This window comes from Pseudorca crassidens, chromosome X, assembly GCF_039906515.1.
Source record: "Pseudorca crassidens isolate mPseCra1 chromosome X, mPseCra1.hap1, whole genome shotgun sequence".
Taxonomy (NCBI): domain Eukaryota; kingdom Metazoa; phylum Chordata; class Mammalia; order Artiodactyla; family Delphinidae; genus Pseudorca; species Pseudorca crassidens.
Window position 1 is genome coordinate 97,627,379 of NC_090317.1, and position 18,028 is coordinate 97,645,406.

The window sequence follows — 18,028 nt, forward strand, 5'->3', positions numbered from 1 at the left end:
GTGACCAGCCTGAGGGCGCTGTGTGTTTTCCCAGGGAAGTTGTCCCTGGATCCCGGGACCCTGGCAGTGGCGGGCTGCACAGGCTCCCGGGAGGGGAGGTGTGGATAGTGACCTGTGCTCGCACACAGGCTTCTTGGTGGTGGCAGCAGGGGCCTTAGCCTCTCATGTCCGTCTCTGGGGCCCACGCTGTTAGCCCCGGCTCACACCCGTGTCTGGAGCTCCTTTAAGCAGCGCTCTTAATCCCCTCTCCTCGCGCACCAGGAGACAAAGAGGGAAGAAAAAGTCTCTTGCCTCTTCGGCAGCTCCAGACTTTTCCCGGACTCCCTCCCGGTTAGCTGTACTAGCCCCTTTCAGGCTGTGTTCACGCCACCAGCCCTCTCCCTGCGCTCTGACCGAAGCCCGAGCCTCAGCTCCCAGCCCCGCCTGCCCCGGCGGGTCAGCAGACGAGCCTCTCGGGCTGGTGAGTGCCGGTCGGCACCCATCCTCTGTGCAGGAATCTCTCCACTTTGCCCTCCGCACCCCTGTAGCTGCGCTCTCCTCCGCGGCCCCGAAGCTCCCCCCCTCCCGCAGTCTCCGCCCGCGAAGGGGCTTCCTAGTGTGTGGAAACCTTTCCTCCTTCACAGCTCCCTCCCACTGGTGCAGGTCCCGTCCCTATTCTGTTGTCTCTGTTTATTCTTTTTTCTTTTGCCTTACCCAGGTACGTGGGGAGTTCCTTGCCTTTTGGGAGGTCTGAGGTCTTCTGCCAGCATTCAGTAGGTGTTCTGTAGGAGTTGTTACATGTGTAGATGTATATCTGATGTATCTGTGGGGAGGAAGGTGATCTCCGAGTCTTACTCTTCCTCCGTCTTCCGCCCGTAACTCACTCAAAATTTTTTTTTCTTCTGCAAAGTCGTAACAAAAAAGTTGAGTGAGGGCTTCCCTGGTGGCGCAGTGGTTGAGAGTCCGCCTGCCGATGCAGGGGACGCGGGTTCATGTCCCGGTCTGGGAAGATCCCACATGCCGCGGAGCGGCTGGGCCCATGCGCCATGGCCACTGAGCCTGCGCCTCCGGAACGGGAGAGGCCACAACAGTGAGAGGCCTGTGTACCGCAAAAAAAAAAAAAAAAAGTTGAGTGAAATAGCAATCCCATATATGCTTTGAAAGAATATCTTGTGTGTATTATTCACACATTTATAATTTATATATATTACATTTGTAATAGATTTAGATTTTTAATGTGGCAAATGAGCTTGTTTCTGGTTTGTTGTAACTAATCTCGGTTGGATTGTTGATGACGAAAATCACAGGAGATAATGTGTATCTTAAGTGTTTCCATGGTTTTTTTAAAATAACATCCATAGTAGAGATACCAGTCTCACAAAGGTATGTTGATGAGAGTGGACGTAGAGATCTGAAAGCAGTTTTTGCAAGTTCAGAATATTCGTTTTTAACTGTCATCCAGAATGAGGCAAGTATTGGTGTATTTTAAAAATTTATTTTCATTGTTTTATTAATAGTTCTAGCAATTGATCCTGTGAAGCTGTAGTTAAATTTGTTTTTCAGGGTGAAAAAGCAGTTTCCAGATGCTATACATTTTGGGGGGTAATAGTTGACAAAGTGCCCTTAAAATATTATATTATTAAACATGGCTTTACTGTACATGACTAGTACATATTTTGTATCACATGTGGCTCACCACAGAAATGCAACAACATCCAAACTGGTCTGTGCCCTGTTATGCAAGGCAAGCCTAGTGATCGTGATCTTGGATGTTGTGGCACTGTTATGTTGCTATGAAAAGCTTCTATATTTGTATTCTTATATTTTGAGTTGTCTCATTGTGGATCAGTGAGAGTTTGTGTACCAATCATTTTATCCCTTTTTCACATATTATATGGTATCCTAGCCTCAAGGATAGACAGTCAGATAAAAGGAATAAGAGGAGTACTGTAGTAGAAGCATCAAAGTGAAATCTGGTGGCTTAACTGAGAGAGCGGGGAAGAAGGTAAGCAACACTTACTGGCACCTGCTAGGCATACCTGTCACTTTATTTGCACAGTATAAAAACTGGGACTGAATATCTCCAGTGATACCAGAAAAATGAGATACTTTTATACTTACTGTTTGTTGTTCTATTTTGTTTTATAAACACTTCAGGCATTTTATAAAAGATGTTGAGATTAGTTTGTGCTGTCTTATAAAGCATAGGAGATCTTTCATCTCCTATAATAAACTGATACAGTGTCTCAGCCTTAATACTAGTTAATTCTACCTTATTAATTAAAATCCATTCACACTGCAGTTTAAACTCCTTAAACTAGAACTAGAACTAACAGTCCAGTACAAAACTAGAGGAATGATTCATCATTATGGTCATGTGCCCTTTTACTAGTTCAGTTAAATTTCATATTAATTGGTTTCTTAGTGGTCTTTAATCTATTTATAAATCAGTAGCGCACAGTTCATCAGAAACGTCTATGATTTTGTGATTTGGATTATCTCTTTTAAGGTTTTGGCTTGGACAACAGCGTTGCAAACAATCTATAAAACACTTGCCTACAATAAGCAGTGAAACATTGCAGCTGTCCAATTATTCAACCCATCCTATTGGAAACCTTTCTAAGAATAAGCTGTTCATTAAACTTACCCGTCTTCCACAATACTACATCGTAAGTATGCAAAGGGGTGATTTGGGTGATCGAGTTCAGTAATTCTATTAGTATCTTGAATAATTTATTGTTTGCTTTAACTTGCAAACGTATTTTATTGGATATTTGAATTTTGTATGGTGATTCTCAACCCAGGAGAGGGGAGAGAGATGGTAGGGATGAGGGAGAGAGGAAAATCATGTCTGTAAGAAATTATATAATGATTAGGCAGGGTTGGTGAATATAAGGTATGCCCCTATCCCTCACCCTAGGATCTCTCCTGTAGTGAGGCCTAGTTTCTGCTTGGAATGAGGCATCTCTGTGTAAGAAAAAATTTGAAAGCAACTACTGTGAAGGTTTGGAGATGTTTTGGTGTCAGATAAACTTGTTTGGCTCTAATCAAATGTTAACTTGCATAACGCTGCCTTTTAAATATGGCTGACTAAAGTAGCTTTATTTTCTCATCCTTAATTGATTGAAGGCATGTATATCCATTTTATTGATTGCATGTACCTTTCAATACACTGTAAAATCCTCATTCCTGTTACACTCCAGATGTTTTCTGGTAGTTTCTTTGAGATCATTGAATTGGTTAAAATTTGAAAGAGTTTGAAATATGGACTCATATATTTTATAAATATATTTCCTGCTTGTAGAAATTTTTGTGTATACCAAGTAGCTATTTCTAGATAAGATTCTAAGGTGTTTGAAACAACTTAATTCAGGATTGTTGGTTGAAGGTAATGGGAGTGCATTTTTTTTAAGGTTTTAAGCTGTACTTTTAAAAGATACTGTCATAAAAAGGTAGCCTGATATATCTTAAGTTAGGGTTACTTATGTCGATGAATAAGTCTGTCATTGATGTGAAGTTCACTTTTTTCTGAATTCTAAAATACCAGCTGTGGAACTATATCTGGCACGTGACAGAGGATTGTTGTTTCAGTTCTCTGTGAGCTGCCCGGTCTACATATGAAATGATATACATAATAATCAAACCTGTGAACACACAAAGATCTTTTGTACCCAGCCACACACAGAAGTAAATGGTTATAATTTATTACTTTCTGACCTTATTTAGTATCAACAAAAAGCCAGGCTTTAAGCTTCAGTGACTAGTGATTTACTATAAAGCAATAATTTGTTTCTCGTGGTTTAGACCAAAACTGAATGTATACTACTCTTCATCCTTCATCTTTCTCACTTAAGGATGATACGTTCATAGTAGTGGGAAGAACTACCATGGACATTAAGAACAGAGGAAAGTCTTCCTGCCTTTAAATGTCTTTCTGCTATTTTACTTTTGCCAGCTGTATTGAGATATAATTTATATACAGTAAAAATTCAGATGTTTTAGTGTCTGAAGTTTAAAAAATGCATACAGTTTTGTAACTGCCATCATCCCCCAGAACTCCCGCATGCTCTCCTCTATAATCAGACCCCCCCCCCCACTCTCATCTAGTGACCATGGACCTGTTTTCTGTCTCTGTAGATTTGCCTTTCAGTTTCGTTTCTTTCACTCAGCATAATGCCTTTGATTTTCATCCATATCGTTGTATATATGATAGTTCATGCTTTTTATTGCTGAGTAGTGTTCCATGGTATGGATGTATCACAGTTTGTTTGACCAGCCTCTCATTGGAGGCCATCTGGGTTGTTTCCAGTTTGGGGCAATTGTGAATAAAGCCGCTATAAGCCTTTGCATATAGATTTTTTTGTGAGCATAAGTTTTCTTTTGGATAAGTAACTAAAAGTGGGATTGTTGGGTCATACACTAAGTGTATGTTTAGCTTTATAAGAAACTGCCAAACTGTTTTCCAAAGTGGCCAGACCAGGGCTTCCCTGGTGGCGCAGTGGTTGGGGGTCCGCCTGCCAATGCAGGGGACACGGGTTCGTGCCCCGGTCCGGGAAGATCCCACATGCTGCGGAGCGGCTGGGCCCGTGAGCCATGGCCGCTGAGCCTGCGCGTCCGGAGCCTGTGCTAGCCGCGACGGGAGAGGCCACAACAGTGAGAGGCCCGTGTACCGCAAAACAAACAAACAAAAAAAACAAAGTGGCCAGACCATTTTGCATTCCTGCCAGCAATACGTGAGAGTTCTAGTTGCTCTGCAATTCTTGCCAGCACTTGGTATTGTGATTTTTTTTAAAAAAGTTAGCTATTCGGGACTTCCCTGGTGGCTCAGTGGTTAAGACACAGGTTCGAGCCCTGGTCTGGGAGGATCCCACATGCTGCGGAGCAACTAAGCCCGTGCGCCACAACTGCTGAGCCTGCGCTCTAGAGCCCATGAGCCACGGCTACTGAGCCCGTGTGCCATAACTACTGGAGCCCGTGCTCCACAACAAGAGAAGCCACCGCAATGAGAAGCCCGCACACCACAACGAAGAGAAGCCCCCGTTCACCACAACTAGAGAAAGCCCGCGTGCAGCAACGAAGACCCAACGCAGCCAAAACTAAATAAATAACTTAATAAGTTAAAAAACCCCATAAACCACAACAGTAATTTCTTTAAAAAAAAATGTTATCCGTTCTGATAGATGTGTAGTGGTATCTTATTGTAGTCTTAATTTATGCTGCCCTGATGGCTGATGATGTTGAATATCATTTCATGTGCTAATTTGCCATCCGTATAGCTTTAGTGAAGTTCCATTTTACTTTTAATCCTTCCATTTCCTCAGGTGCCTCAGCGTTTATGCTTACGTGTTGACCAAACAATTTCCTGAAGAGAGTGTGTGGGGAGGAGGAGGTGGAGAGAAGGGAGGCAGGAACAGAGACATAAAAGTATGTGTTGGTCAAGAGCCTTGTCCAATGGCATTCATTTCTCTCACTTCTTAAAGTATTTAGGGGACTTTTAAATTTTAGGTAGACCTTGAAAATAGTCAGCTGTTATAGTGAGTAAGAGCAAGGTCTCTGGATCCAGACTTCTAGGATCAAAACGTATCACTTCTCAGCTCTGAGACCCTGGGCAATTAACCTAACTTTTTTGTGCCTCAGTTTCTTTATCAGAAAAATGAAGATAAGAATCCCTACTTCATAGAGTTTTTAGGAGGATTAAATGTGTTAACATCTGTCAAGTACTTAGGACAGTACGTGGCACACAGTAAGCTCTATATCAGTGTTAACTACTGTTGATGTTATTATCCTCACAGTGACTGTATATTTCAGTTGAAAAATCAGAGTTTATTTTTATATGCTTCCAAGTATGAGAGGTAGTTGTCATTTTTCTTCTGCCATAAGAGTGGAATTCTTAGGCTGTTTCATTGGTTAAGAGAGACAGCAGGGCAATTTAAAATAGATACCATTCTAGAAAATCTAGAAGACCTGCTGGACTTAAGCAGAAAATGTTTTCAATTTATAAGCTAAGGTATGAATTCAAGAACACCTAACGCTGATAGTCTAAATGTTCCATTTGCTCTAGTTTATGGTTGCATTTACTTTTATCACTGTTCTTTAGCCTGATCTATTTTTTTAGAAAACAAATTCCATATTTAATTGCAGTGCCTTTTTTTTTGAGATCATGACTGATTTGTCCTTGTTTAAAGAAAAAAGGCATCCACATTAGGCATATAATTCTGAGCCCTACTTGATATAAGGAGGAAAATATCCAACACTTATCAGTTATGTCTCTGAGACTCATTTCTGATTTGGGGCCTTTTTAGGTTGTGGAGATGTTGGAAGTTCCCAATAAACCCACACAGCTGTCATACCAGTACTACTTCATGTCTGTGAATGCTGCAGATCGTGAAGACAGCCCTGTCATGGCCCTCCTGCTGCTGCAGTTCAAGGAAAACATCCAGGAATTAGTTTATCGTACAAAAAACGGGAAGCAGCCTAGAAGCAGTACCAAGCGCAAGGTACGATCACATACAGGGATGAGCACAGGGTTTGCGTGTATGAACTTTGCTGTGCTCTTTAACCATTTTTAAATGGGAAAGAATTTGGTATGGTTTTTAAGATACTGAGCAGCAATAAGGTTTAGGTAACAAATGTCTATGTATTCTTGCAAATGTTTCTCTCTTAATTAATAATTATATACCATTTTCCAAAAGACAGCTTGTTAAATACATAATATTTACTACTAAATTTCTAGCGTTTAGGTCAATATTTGCTCAGTAAATATTTGTTGAATGAATTAACATTTGTTTTGGTTTACCTTGACTTTTGTTACCGTGGTACAACTGCCTTAACTAATTGCATCACATGTACTTTTTTTACCCACTTGTGTTCTTTACTTAAATTCTAGTTGTCTGATGATCTGTGTCCAGTAGAACCCAAGAAAACCAAACGATCAGGAGAAATGTGTGCCTTCAATAAAGTTCTAGCTCACTTTGTCGCTATGTGTGATACAAATATGCCATTTGTAGGACTTCGGTTGGAGGTAATTTGGGGTATCTAAGTAATTTTTAAATGCCTTGCTAAAGCTACATGAATTCCATTAGAACCAGATGGTTGTGATCACTTGTATATTTTGGGAGGGGTGGGGTTGAAATCACAGCATCTCGTGGTATACATGTAAAACATGACTTAAATTATTTCATCTCTCTGGTTCCAAATTGTGGGCCTTCTGTTCTTTGTGGAAATGGAAAGTAAATTCTTCTAGTTTAAAAAAAAAAAGACAACTTTTGAGAATTAACATCTTACTTGTATACCTCTTAGGAACATTATTTACCCTTTTAGAGATGGGTAGTTGATAAAGGGGTGGCTCATTTTTCAGTGGCTGAAGCTGTCCATATTGCTTACTAATCAAATTGGGTTCCTTTCTGAGAAGCGGGTCAGAAAGAATATTAAACTAAATTTTTACTCTTTTCCTATGGAAGAAGCAATAGACTTATGCAGAGTTAGTGTCTTTCAAGAGTACACAATCGTGATATCCAGCATGATCCCCAAACATGAAAGTAAAGGGAGGTAACAGAACCTGCGTTTTTGTATTTCCAAAAAGGACTTTGGCCAAGGATTGGCAGCCCTTAAAAGTAATACATCAAAACCTTAATTATTTCCCTCTAGTTTAAAGTTTTACTTTCTGTAAGACTCCTCCCCTCTGTAAATTATTGGGAATGAAGAAGAGACCTAGAAACATGGAAGTGGATTATATCAGTTGGGCTGACGATGATAGTCTTGGGAAGACTTGTTGAAAACATTTTGATTCTTTAGGGCAGGAATCAACAGACTTTTTCTATAAAGGGCCAGATGGTAAATATTTTAAGCCTTTGTGGGTCATAGTCTTTTATTACAGCTTTTCAAATCTGCTGTTGTAGTGTGAGCCAGCCATAGTTGATATTTAAACAAATGAGTGTGGCTGTGTTCCAGCAAAACTTTATTTACCAAAACAGGCAGTGGCTGGATTTGGCCCATGAGCTGTTGTATGCCAACCGCTGCTTTATAGGGTTTTGGGATCTGAAGGCCGAGAATAAGGTGTGAAATTGTGAGGAGCAGCAGTAGCCCAGAAAATGCAAGCCCAGAAATAGGCTAAAGTAGATACTTATGTCCACAACGTCCCTGCTCCTAGAACTGTAAGCTTGACGGATGTCCTCTTGGCTGGGAACTGGCCAAAGCTCCAAAACTGTGCGGTGTCCGTGCTTGTATCTACTTAACTGTGTTGTTGGGCTTTTTCATCGTGCCATGTGGATTGGTTACATGAATGTCATTCAGTTACTCCCTTGCGGTGGGAAGGGAGGCTACATGATGCCCAGGGGCAGTGTAATGCCTCATTCATTGTCTGCTGTCTTCCCCATTACCCACAGGCTAGAAGTTGCAAAAGCTTGTGTCTTCGTAGTGTCCCTGTAGACACCTGTAGGCATATGGCCTCTGTCCCCCTTCCCTGTGCTCCTATACCTGTTGCACACATAGGCCATGTAACATTCTGTAGTAGTCTACTGAACTCAGTCAAGCTCTTAAAAACGTAACTTTTTCTTCTCTCAATGAAAAAGATATGTTAAAGGTAAAAGCAAGCACATTTTCTGCTTAAAGTAATTTATATTGAGATGTGAATAACTAAATCTAGTCTTACCAGGAATGTTTATATTTCTGATCCATAGAAGAGAAGCCCTCCCACACTTTGCTTCCTTTTGAATCTGGACCCCTCCTGCCTATTTGGTCAGCAGCTATTTTCCTAAACCTCTGCTCTTCCCAGGCCCAAAGAGCAGGGCTCAGTGAAATGCTTAGGGCTGCTTTAAATCCTTTCTGGAACAAGGTGGGTATAAATAAATAAATACTCTGTCAGAGAAGGCCTGGGAATATGTGCTGAAGGCAGGCATTTCTTTGCTAGATCAGATGACTTCCTGGCATACCCAAATAACCTGTAGTCCCACTGATAAGGTCTCAGGCACTATCCCTGCATTTATCTTTTGAACTCATTTACTGAATCCTCCAATTGGGAGTGATATCTCACTGGGTAAATGCATAAAGTGGAAATCTTTTCTTCTTGGGTTTCACGGAGGAAATAGTTGTTAAAAATAAAAATGTATTCCAGAAAAGTGATAAACGGAAAAATATTGTTTGTGGTTAAAAATGAGATGTGGCTATGACTCGAACTTTGTTTTCAAGCAAACATAATTGAATCACACAAGAAAACCAGTCTTATTTGGTTTCCCAGGAAATCGGATGATGGGGCACAATGCTCATGCCTAATACGTTGTCAGTTTGGGACAGAGTGACTCTAGTACAGACGCCACGAGAATAGAGACAGTAGTACTTAGAAAAGGTAGTTTCCTTTGTCAAATTGGTGGTCTGACATAACTGTGCTTTTCTGTTTTCAGCTGTCCAATCTGGAGATTCCACATAAAGGAGTGCAAATGGAAGGTGATGGCTTCAGTCATGCGATTCGCTTATTGAAGTAAGTCCCTGTCACGTGTCTGACTTGGTGCCACACACTGCAGCCACACTGCCAGTGCTGCCCCTCTCCTTCCATGAGTCAGCATAAAGCCGAGTTCAGAACCTGCGGATGTCACAGATTTCTGCATGGAATGACTACGGTCTGGGGGAGCGTTCTCTTTCACCTGCCAAGTGGAGATCCAGCAGCACTTGGTATTTTAGGATGTCTTTCCTCTGGCTTATCTTTCATTCATTCAACAGGTGTTTACTGAGTGTGAGTATGTGTCAGCCTTGAATTCTGAAAGGGCCCTTCAGGATGCTGTGGGTTCACATAGCAGGGGGATCTGGGCCAGTTCAGAAGTCAGGAAGGGTATCCCTGAGGAAGTACCAGTTGTACGTAGACTGAAGGAGAGGTGAGAATTAGCCAGAGGAAAGGGAGCTAGAATGGGAGTGGGCACCCCTAACCAGAAGGAATAACTGCGAAAATGAAGGCTTAGAGGGAAGGGAAAGCTCGGCATCCTGGAACTGAAGGAAGTTGGGCGTGGCAGGAGTTAGGAGAGATGAACCTAGAGACGTGAGCAGGAAGGGGTCAGATCCTGTAGGGTCTTTGTAAGTGTCCTTAAGGAATTTAGACTTTACCACAATGGCAGTAAGAAGCCATCAGATGATTTTAAGCAGAAACTGACATCATTAGATAGGTGTTTTTGAAAGCTCACTCTGATAGGGGAACAAGACTGAAGTAGCAAAACTAGTTGCTGAAATGGTTCACACCAGAGTTCTTAGTAGCTTGGACCAGAGAAAGTTCCATAAGGACTTAGGGGACGAAATCTTAAGGGGTTGGTGATTAGATTGATGTCGAAGGTGAGAAAGAGGAGAAGGTGGCAAAGTTAACTCTTAGTTTTATCTTGGGCAAATGATGGATGACAGTGATGTTTTCCAAGACGGGACCGAAGATGTGAGTTTGAAGGGGCTTTGCTAAGTTTGAGGTGCCTAGACATCCCTTTGGGCAGGCAGGGTTGTGTCTCAAGCCCAGGTGACTGGTCTGGGCAGGAGAAGTAAATGAGTCGGTACCAAGGTGAAAGTAATTGAGCTGGGATAGTAACTTACATCACCAGGAAAGAGCACGCAGGGGGAGATGGGCAGAGGGCTTGGTTCTAAACGGGTAGAGGACAAGGGGGCCAAAGGATGCTTAGAGGGAAAACTAAGGCAGCGTGTGTGATTTATAAGGTGACCAGGATGGACTTGCAAAGCTAGAATGCCATTTAAGAGATCACCCTTTTTGGTGCACAAAGCAGTTTTCTTTTTTGGACATTTGTATTGTTTATTAGACGTTGCTTAATAATATAAATCATAGAAGCAATTTTTATTTATTGAATTCCTGTCTGCCAAGACATGGCGGCTCTGCAATTTGAGCCAGCGGGGCTTTAATTTTTGTTACTTGGGAATCAATTTGCCCTGTGGAAGGTGGGAAGGACTCGCAGATAGCGTGCACTCCACCCATGTGTCATGGTGCTCACGTTAGATAAAGAGTTGAACTAGAATAGCTGCCCTGCCTGGTTACCTTAATGCCATCTCCACAAAAAGCTTTCTGGGGAGAGAGCTGGTCTTAGAATAGACATCAAAAGGAAAATGTAAAACTTTTAATTAATTTGCCTTTGGTTTTATATTACTTCTGCCTAAAGTATAGGGTTTTTTTCTTTTTACTCTTTTTGACAACTGTAGATTAATAGATGATAACATTTGTGTTCTAGTCTCTTAGTTATATTTTTCATGTTTTGCAAGAATCTTAAAATATCTTGCTCTCGGCATTTTTACAAAAGACATTTCAGTCCCCTTTATTCTTGAACTCAAGAGAATTCATTATAGTCCTTACGTGGAGAGGAAGCACTTCATATTTTTTAATCTTCATTTTACAATAATTTTTGAGAAAGTCTTTACTATATTCCTGGCTATTGTTTCCTTTATTTAAAACTTAAAAGGAAAATATATAGAAATGGATAAAGAGATCTGTTTGGTACAAGCTGTCCGTTATCGGGGGAAGGAAAAAATAATAAATGTCTAAATATGATTTTATTAAATTAAAATCTGGGATAGATCTAATTATAATTAGTAAGTAATTGCTCCAATTCATTTAATCTTCAGAAACTCTTCTTTTAAGCATTTAGTCCTAGGTATATTCATATTAAATGGGAGTATGACTTCAAAGCTTTAAAATTGAGCATAGTTTTCTCCTCTTTGCTAAAAAATATGTTCTGTTCTTGTTCAGCTTATCTCCTTGAAAATCTGTTGAGCAGGCCTTCTTGCTGTATCTCTGAAAATATGGTAAACACCTTAGACTGCTCTGGTTCATGGGCCTGTTGCCTTGTGCAAACTCAAGAGCCTTGATCCCACCGCTCAGATGACACAGTCTCGAGAGCAGCATGCTCGCAGTGCCTTGTTTTGAGCTCTTAAGCAAACTTTCCACCCTCTCCTGAACTAACATTACAGTAATGGGCAGTGGTGCTGGTCCTCCAGCCACGCCCACAAGGTTTTTTCATCTCGTGATTCGTTTGCCTCTGGTAGCTTATGCAAGTAATGCACAGGCCCAGCTCTTTTTTGCAAGTTGTGTGACTCGGCTTGTCAGTTATGCGACTGAGTCCTGCATATGCACGTGCAATCTATATAAAATCCACCCCACTTTCCTTGTAGGTGCAGTTGTGCTGCTTTTACTAGCACTTTCAGTGATCTTCCTCCCCACTTTTGCACTGTGGGGACATAACGTGGTTACTGATGTTTGTAAAATCCCTCAGAACGAAACTGACACGCAGCACGTGATGGCGGAGAAGGAGCAGTGCTGATACACATCTGCCCTAGAAGACCAGAGCTTACTTTTCTAAATTTGTTCAGTATTCAGAATTACAGGAGAAAAATCAGTCAGGAGTAGCTGTTTAGATCAAAAAACTTTTTTGAAATGATAGAAATTTTCAGATATGTTAAATCCATTGTCCGGGGAACATCTTCCTCGGTTCTTAATTTTTGGCAAATATATTGAATAATAGTATTTTGTGTTTGTAATGATTTTGTCAGGTTTCCTTTTGGGGGAACCTGTCTTTTTTTTTTTTTCCACCTCACATGATCATGCAGGGAGGATTAAAGTTATTGTTATTTCTCTCTGTTACATGTATAACCTTAAAAGCAAGTAGATATTTTGCAGGTTCCTTGAAATAAAGCCAATTATATCGGTATCACAGATTAAGAAAGTGACATAGAATGCATTTTCAGGGTCGTGTTGTCCCTGAGAACATAAATTGGAAGGAGTCTTACTTAATTCTTACTTCCAAACATGCTGACTTCTATGTGTTCATTTTCTAACCAGATGGATTTCATGAAATACCTATTTTATGTGAAAGAAGGATAATGTACTGCATTCATATTTTCAAAATCAGGATTTAAAAAATCTATCTGAATTGGCTGCTTTATAACTACTGTGGCTTAGAGGTACATTTTGAGGGGTAAGGGCAGGCAAAAGTCCTCAGTATACCCGAAGTTCGAAGCATATGTGCAGTGTATGCGATTTCTATAATAACTACCCCAAATAATGTTGGACAGAATCTTCTTGGTAGTGAGTGATAACAAGTATGTAGTATGAAATATTAACTTTTGAAAAAACTTTAAAACCTGTACTTTTTTTTTTTTTTTGTGGTACGCGGGCCTCTCACTGTTGTGGCCTCTCCCGTTGCGGAGCACAGGCTCCAGACGCGCAGGCTCAGCGGCCATGGCTCACGGGCCCAGCTGCTCCGCGGCATGTGGGATCTTCCCGGACCGGGGCACGAACCCGTGTCCCATGCATCAGCAGGCGGACTCTCAACCACTGCGCCACCAGGGAAGCCCAAACGTGTACATTTAAAACAAGCTGTGGTGGAATTTTTAATTTACTGAGAAAATTTCAGTACATTAATTCTATTTTTATGCAACCTGGATAGCTTTCTTTCCCCCTACAGATTTTATTTTTTACCATATACAATCTCTGTCTCTTTTTTCCCTCTTAAATTGTTTATTCTAGGTCAGTGGTTCTCAACATCAGGGCAGTGTTCCCTGCCAGGGAACACTGAGCAATGTTTGGAGATATTTTTGGTTCTCATTAACTGAGAAGAAGGGGTGGGAGGTGCTACTGGCAGCTGGTATGTAGAGGCCAGGGTAGGATAACCTGCACAGGATAGCCCTCCACAGCAAAGAATTCTGCAGCCCAGGATGTCAATATTGCCGACCTTGAGAAAGCCTGGTCTAGGTGTTATATCTGAATGAGAGGCCTGAACCAAAATTCCATATTTCTAGTTATATTTGTTGTTTTTTGCTGATTTTGATAATTATTATACCAAGTCTGATAATTAACTCACCTTCCCTGTGAGTTAAAGGATAATGTGTAATTAAATATTATCTCATTATTTCATCCATTACTGAAAAAAACAGCCAAAATATATTACCTCATCATGTTTTATGACAAATAAGATAGTTCATAAAGTTGCAAGAGATGGGTATTTTAAGACACCGAAGCTAATACATTCCTCTTGTATATGTGGTATATATAAGTGACAGTATGCATGTTAAATGAGTTGATACATGTGTAGCCCCATCACAGTGAGTTACCTCTACAGAGGAGGAGCGGAGAAGGTGGGGGGAGATAACGAACCTGAAATTTTGTCATGGCAGTCAGTGAGCAAGACTTGGTTTTACTGCAAGGAGAAACTAACATATATGAATACCTGCTGTATCAGCCACCATAAGTACTTTATATATATGTTTTGTCATGTTTTAAAATCAGAGACCCATAAGGTAGTTATTTATCTCCATCTTATAGTTGCGAAACTGCAATTCAGAGAGGTTGAATGTGGCTGAGTCAGAATTAGAATGCAGGTCCCTTACTCCAAAGCCCTTGTTCTTTTCACTGTGTCATCCTGACTTCAAAGAGTGGTCTTAAAAATATTTTGTTCTCCTTAGCTTTTCCTTGAGGATGTTCTAGGTAGATTTCATAGAAAGCCAGTATCTTTGATTTTCTGAGAAATTGTGGTCTTTTCTAATAACAAGATTAAGGATGAAGGCGAGCATCACTGTTAAAATGAGAGTCCTAATCCATATTGATATGAATGGAAGTGGGTTAAATGCTATTAACTGCTGTGAATTGTTTCCTTCTCTTGCAGAAGCTGCCTAGTAGTGGACTTTGAACCAAAGCTCTAATATGCTACCCTGCCTGTCATTGTGTAGATTGTGCTTTTGTCTTTCTGTGATACGAAGTACACTTCATATGCTGTCTTTCATCACCAGAATTCCTCCCTGTAAGGGTGTAAATGAGGAAACGCAAAAGGCTCTGGACCGCTCTCTTCTTGATTGCACTTTCCGATTACAAGGTAGAAATAACCGCACCTGGGTGGCAGAGTTAGTGTTTGCAAATTGTCCACTTAATGGCACCTCTACCAGGGAGCAAGGTGAGATGCTTCACACACTTGGTCTTTGCATATTTCTGGGTTGTTTTTTGTACTGATTACTATTAATCTTTTCTTTTAATCTGTAGGACCATCCCGGCATGTTTATCTGACATATGAAAACCTGTTGTCTGAACCTGTTGGTGGTAGAAAAGTGGTTGAAATGTTCCTTAATGATTGGAATAGCATTGCACGATTATATGAGTGTGTGTTGGAATTTGCACGTTCTCTACCAGGTACAAGTGATAATCTTCCTTTGGTGCGGAGGGAGGGGGGGAAGCATCCGCCACCGCCTTTTTTAACTGAGGAAGTGAAACATGCACGTTGTAAAAAAAAAAAAAAAAAAAAAAATCGTCAGTCTATCCCCGAGAGACAGCCACTGTGATGATTCGTATATATTGAGAAATTTTAACACACAGGTATACCAGATTATAATAATAGTGCTTATTGAGAGTTTACTGTGTGCCACACAATGTAATAAACGCTTGTATTAACTCATTCACTCCTCACAGTCACCCTATGAGGTAATTTATCATCCCTCATTTCACAAATGAAGAAAACAAGTCACAGAGACTTAAGAAACTTGCTGAAGTTCACGTAGCTAGCAAAGGGCAGAGTTGGAATTGGAACCCATAAACCACTATGCTGTACTGCTTCAGTACATCTCTGCCCCTGCCCTGGCCCCCTTTTGTCGAAATGGAAATTGAAGCCTACTACCTATTTATTTATTTCTTCTTATTACTATTGTCAACCAACTAAGTAAACTATTAGAAATACTTTCAGCTTTTTTTTTCTTTTGAAATTTTTCTTTTTCTTTTTTACATTTATTTTTGGCTGCATTGGGTCTTCATTGCTGCGCATGGGCTTTCTCTAGGTGCGGCGAGTGGGGGCTACTCTTCGTTGCGGTGCGCGGGCTCCTCATTGCGGTGGCTTCTCTTGTTGTGGAGCACGGGCTCTAGGCATGCAGGCTCAGTAGTTGTGGCTCGCAGGCTCTAGAGCGCAGGCTCAGTAGTTGTGACGCAGGGGCTTAGTGGCTCCGCGGCATGTGGGATCTTCCCAGACCAGGGCTCGAACCCGTGTTCCCTACATTGGCAGGCGGATTCTTAACTGTTGCGCCACCAGGGAAGCCCTACTACCTATTTATGCTGTTACTATCTTTTCTCCTTTCTTTTTTTTTTTTTAAACTAAGTTATATATACAGAGACCTTTCTATCTAGGCATATACTATTGCCAAGATGCCGTCTTTTTCAAATATATATTTTAAAATTTCGTATGTATAATCTTAAACTTTTTTGTTTTCTTTCTGTTTAGACATACCCACTCATCTAAACATTTTCTCAGAAGTTCGTGTTTATAATTACCGAAAACTTATCTTGTGTTATGGAACCACCAAGGGAAGTTCAGTAAGTCTATGAATTAATTAAAACTAAAGTTCCTCGGGGATGGGGTGGCGGGGGCGGGAGCGGGAGGAGCTGTGGGGGTTCCCGGCGACGGCGGCGGCTGCGAGGAGGAGGCGGAGAAGCCGCCTGGCTGGTGGAGATGACTCCTGTGGGGGACTTGGGGTGGAATCCCCAGGAGGGGCTCCACCTCTTCAGATGGGGTGGGGATTGCCTGAGTGCGAAGCGTAGGCGAGGGGGTTCCCTGGACGGGTTAAACACTCCGTTTGTGGGGATTGGGGCGTTTTGGCAACGGTGAGTGGAGGTCAGAGGGGTTTCCAGGGGTCTCAGGGTGTCCGCTTGGCGGGGTGGGGGGGTGGGGTGCACAAAAAAACCCAAAAAAACTAAAGTTCCTCTCATATATCTTTAAAAACTCAAGAATTCAAAAATTATGAAAACTTTCTTGAAATAATTGAGGGTTCAAGTAAAAATTAGGGATAAAATGGTAAATTTTAAATACTTTGTTGATAAAAAATATACTATAATGCTTAACTCTTTAAAATTGAAAACAAAAACTATACCCTCTTTGGAGTATGTATTCTTGAAGAGTTTGGGGCAAGGTAATATACTTTTGGTATTTATGGGTTTTTTTTTCTTCACTGATTTCAAATCTGCTTAGCAGCGTGATTACTATAATGAAGATTATATATGAATGGTCTTGAACAGTGTGGTATGTCTGTGCTTTTAGTCACATGGTTGTTAACATTATCTGATCCTGTATTAATCTTGAAGGTATTCCCCATAATCTGTAGTTTCTTATTTTTTTCCCCACCCCATATGTAAAGTCCTAGAAATTTAGTATATAAATTCAGCCAGCTAGCTTCTTTCTGGACTCTTCCACATAAAGTAATATCAGAAATTACTTGAGTGTTTTAAAATCTGTTAACCGAAGGTGGCATCTGTTGGGGCTGGCTTCCTTTTCCCTTTAATACGGTACTCACCTAGGGGGTGACTCTTATTCCGTTCAAGAGAAAATGGAAAAATAAGAAACAATGACAATTTTCAAATAAAGTTTAATCAAAATTTTTTCTTTAGCACCTTCTCTTTCTGTTTTATTTAGTAGAAGTGGGCTGTCTAACACACACATACTCAGTGAATGTCTATAGGGACAGCACATCTGCAGTTTACAGGGTCTCATGAGTTGCTTCCAAAAAAGACCTCATTTAGATCTTTGGCATTTTGCCTTACTGTTTAAACATTATTTTTTCTTCTGATTGACTCCGTTCCTTTCTCGGTTTCTGAAACATGTAATCTCTTTGATTTAGATTAGTATCCAGTGGAATTCCATACATCAGAAATTTCACATTTCTTTGGGAACTGTTGGTCCAAACTCAGGATGCAGTAACTGTCACAATACCATTCTCCATCAGCTTCAAGAAATGTTCAACAAAACACCAAATGTGGTTCAGTTATTACAGGTAATTAAGTTCATTTTCTATTTAAAAATAAGACTCAGTGTTAGTGTCTCGTGTAAAACTCCTCAAAAAATCATGTGGACTTGGGGGCTTCCCTGGTGGCGCAGTGGTTGAGAATCTGCCTGCTAATGCAGGGGACATGGGTTCGAGCCCTGGTCTGGGAGGATCCCACATGCCGCGGAGCAACTGGGCCCGTGAGCCACAACTACTGAGCCTGCGCATCTGGAGCCTGTGCTCTGCAACAAGAGAGGCCACGACAGTGAGAGGCCCACATACTGCGATGAAG

The 18,028-nt window shown here is 41.0% G+C and overlaps 1 protein-coding gene across 4 annotated transcripts in view; it reads left to right on the top strand.

Moving 5' to 3' along the window:
- MED14 (mediator complex subunit 14) overlaps nt 1-18,028 on the top strand; it is a 75,000-nt gene that overhangs the window by 30,212 nt on the left and 26,760 nt on the right. For all 4 annotated transcript variants that reach the window (XM_067723257.1, XM_067723254.1, XM_067723255.1 and 1 more), the window contains exons 13-20: nt 2,489-2,648; nt 6,282-6,476; nt 6,866-7,000; nt 9,378-9,454; nt 14,734-14,894; nt 14,981-15,127; nt 16,203-16,294; nt 17,593-17,745. In XM_067723257.1, the coding sequence (XP_067579358.1) occupies nt 2,489-2,648; nt 6,282-6,476; nt 6,866-7,000; nt 9,378-9,454; nt 14,734-14,894; nt 14,981-15,127; nt 16,203-16,294; nt 17,593-17,745 (1,120 nt within the window). The remainder of the gene's footprint in view (nt 1-2,488; nt 2,649-6,281; nt 6,477-6,865; nt 7,001-9,377; nt 9,455-14,733; nt 14,895-14,980; nt 15,128-16,202; nt 16,295-17,592; nt 17,746-18,028) is intronic.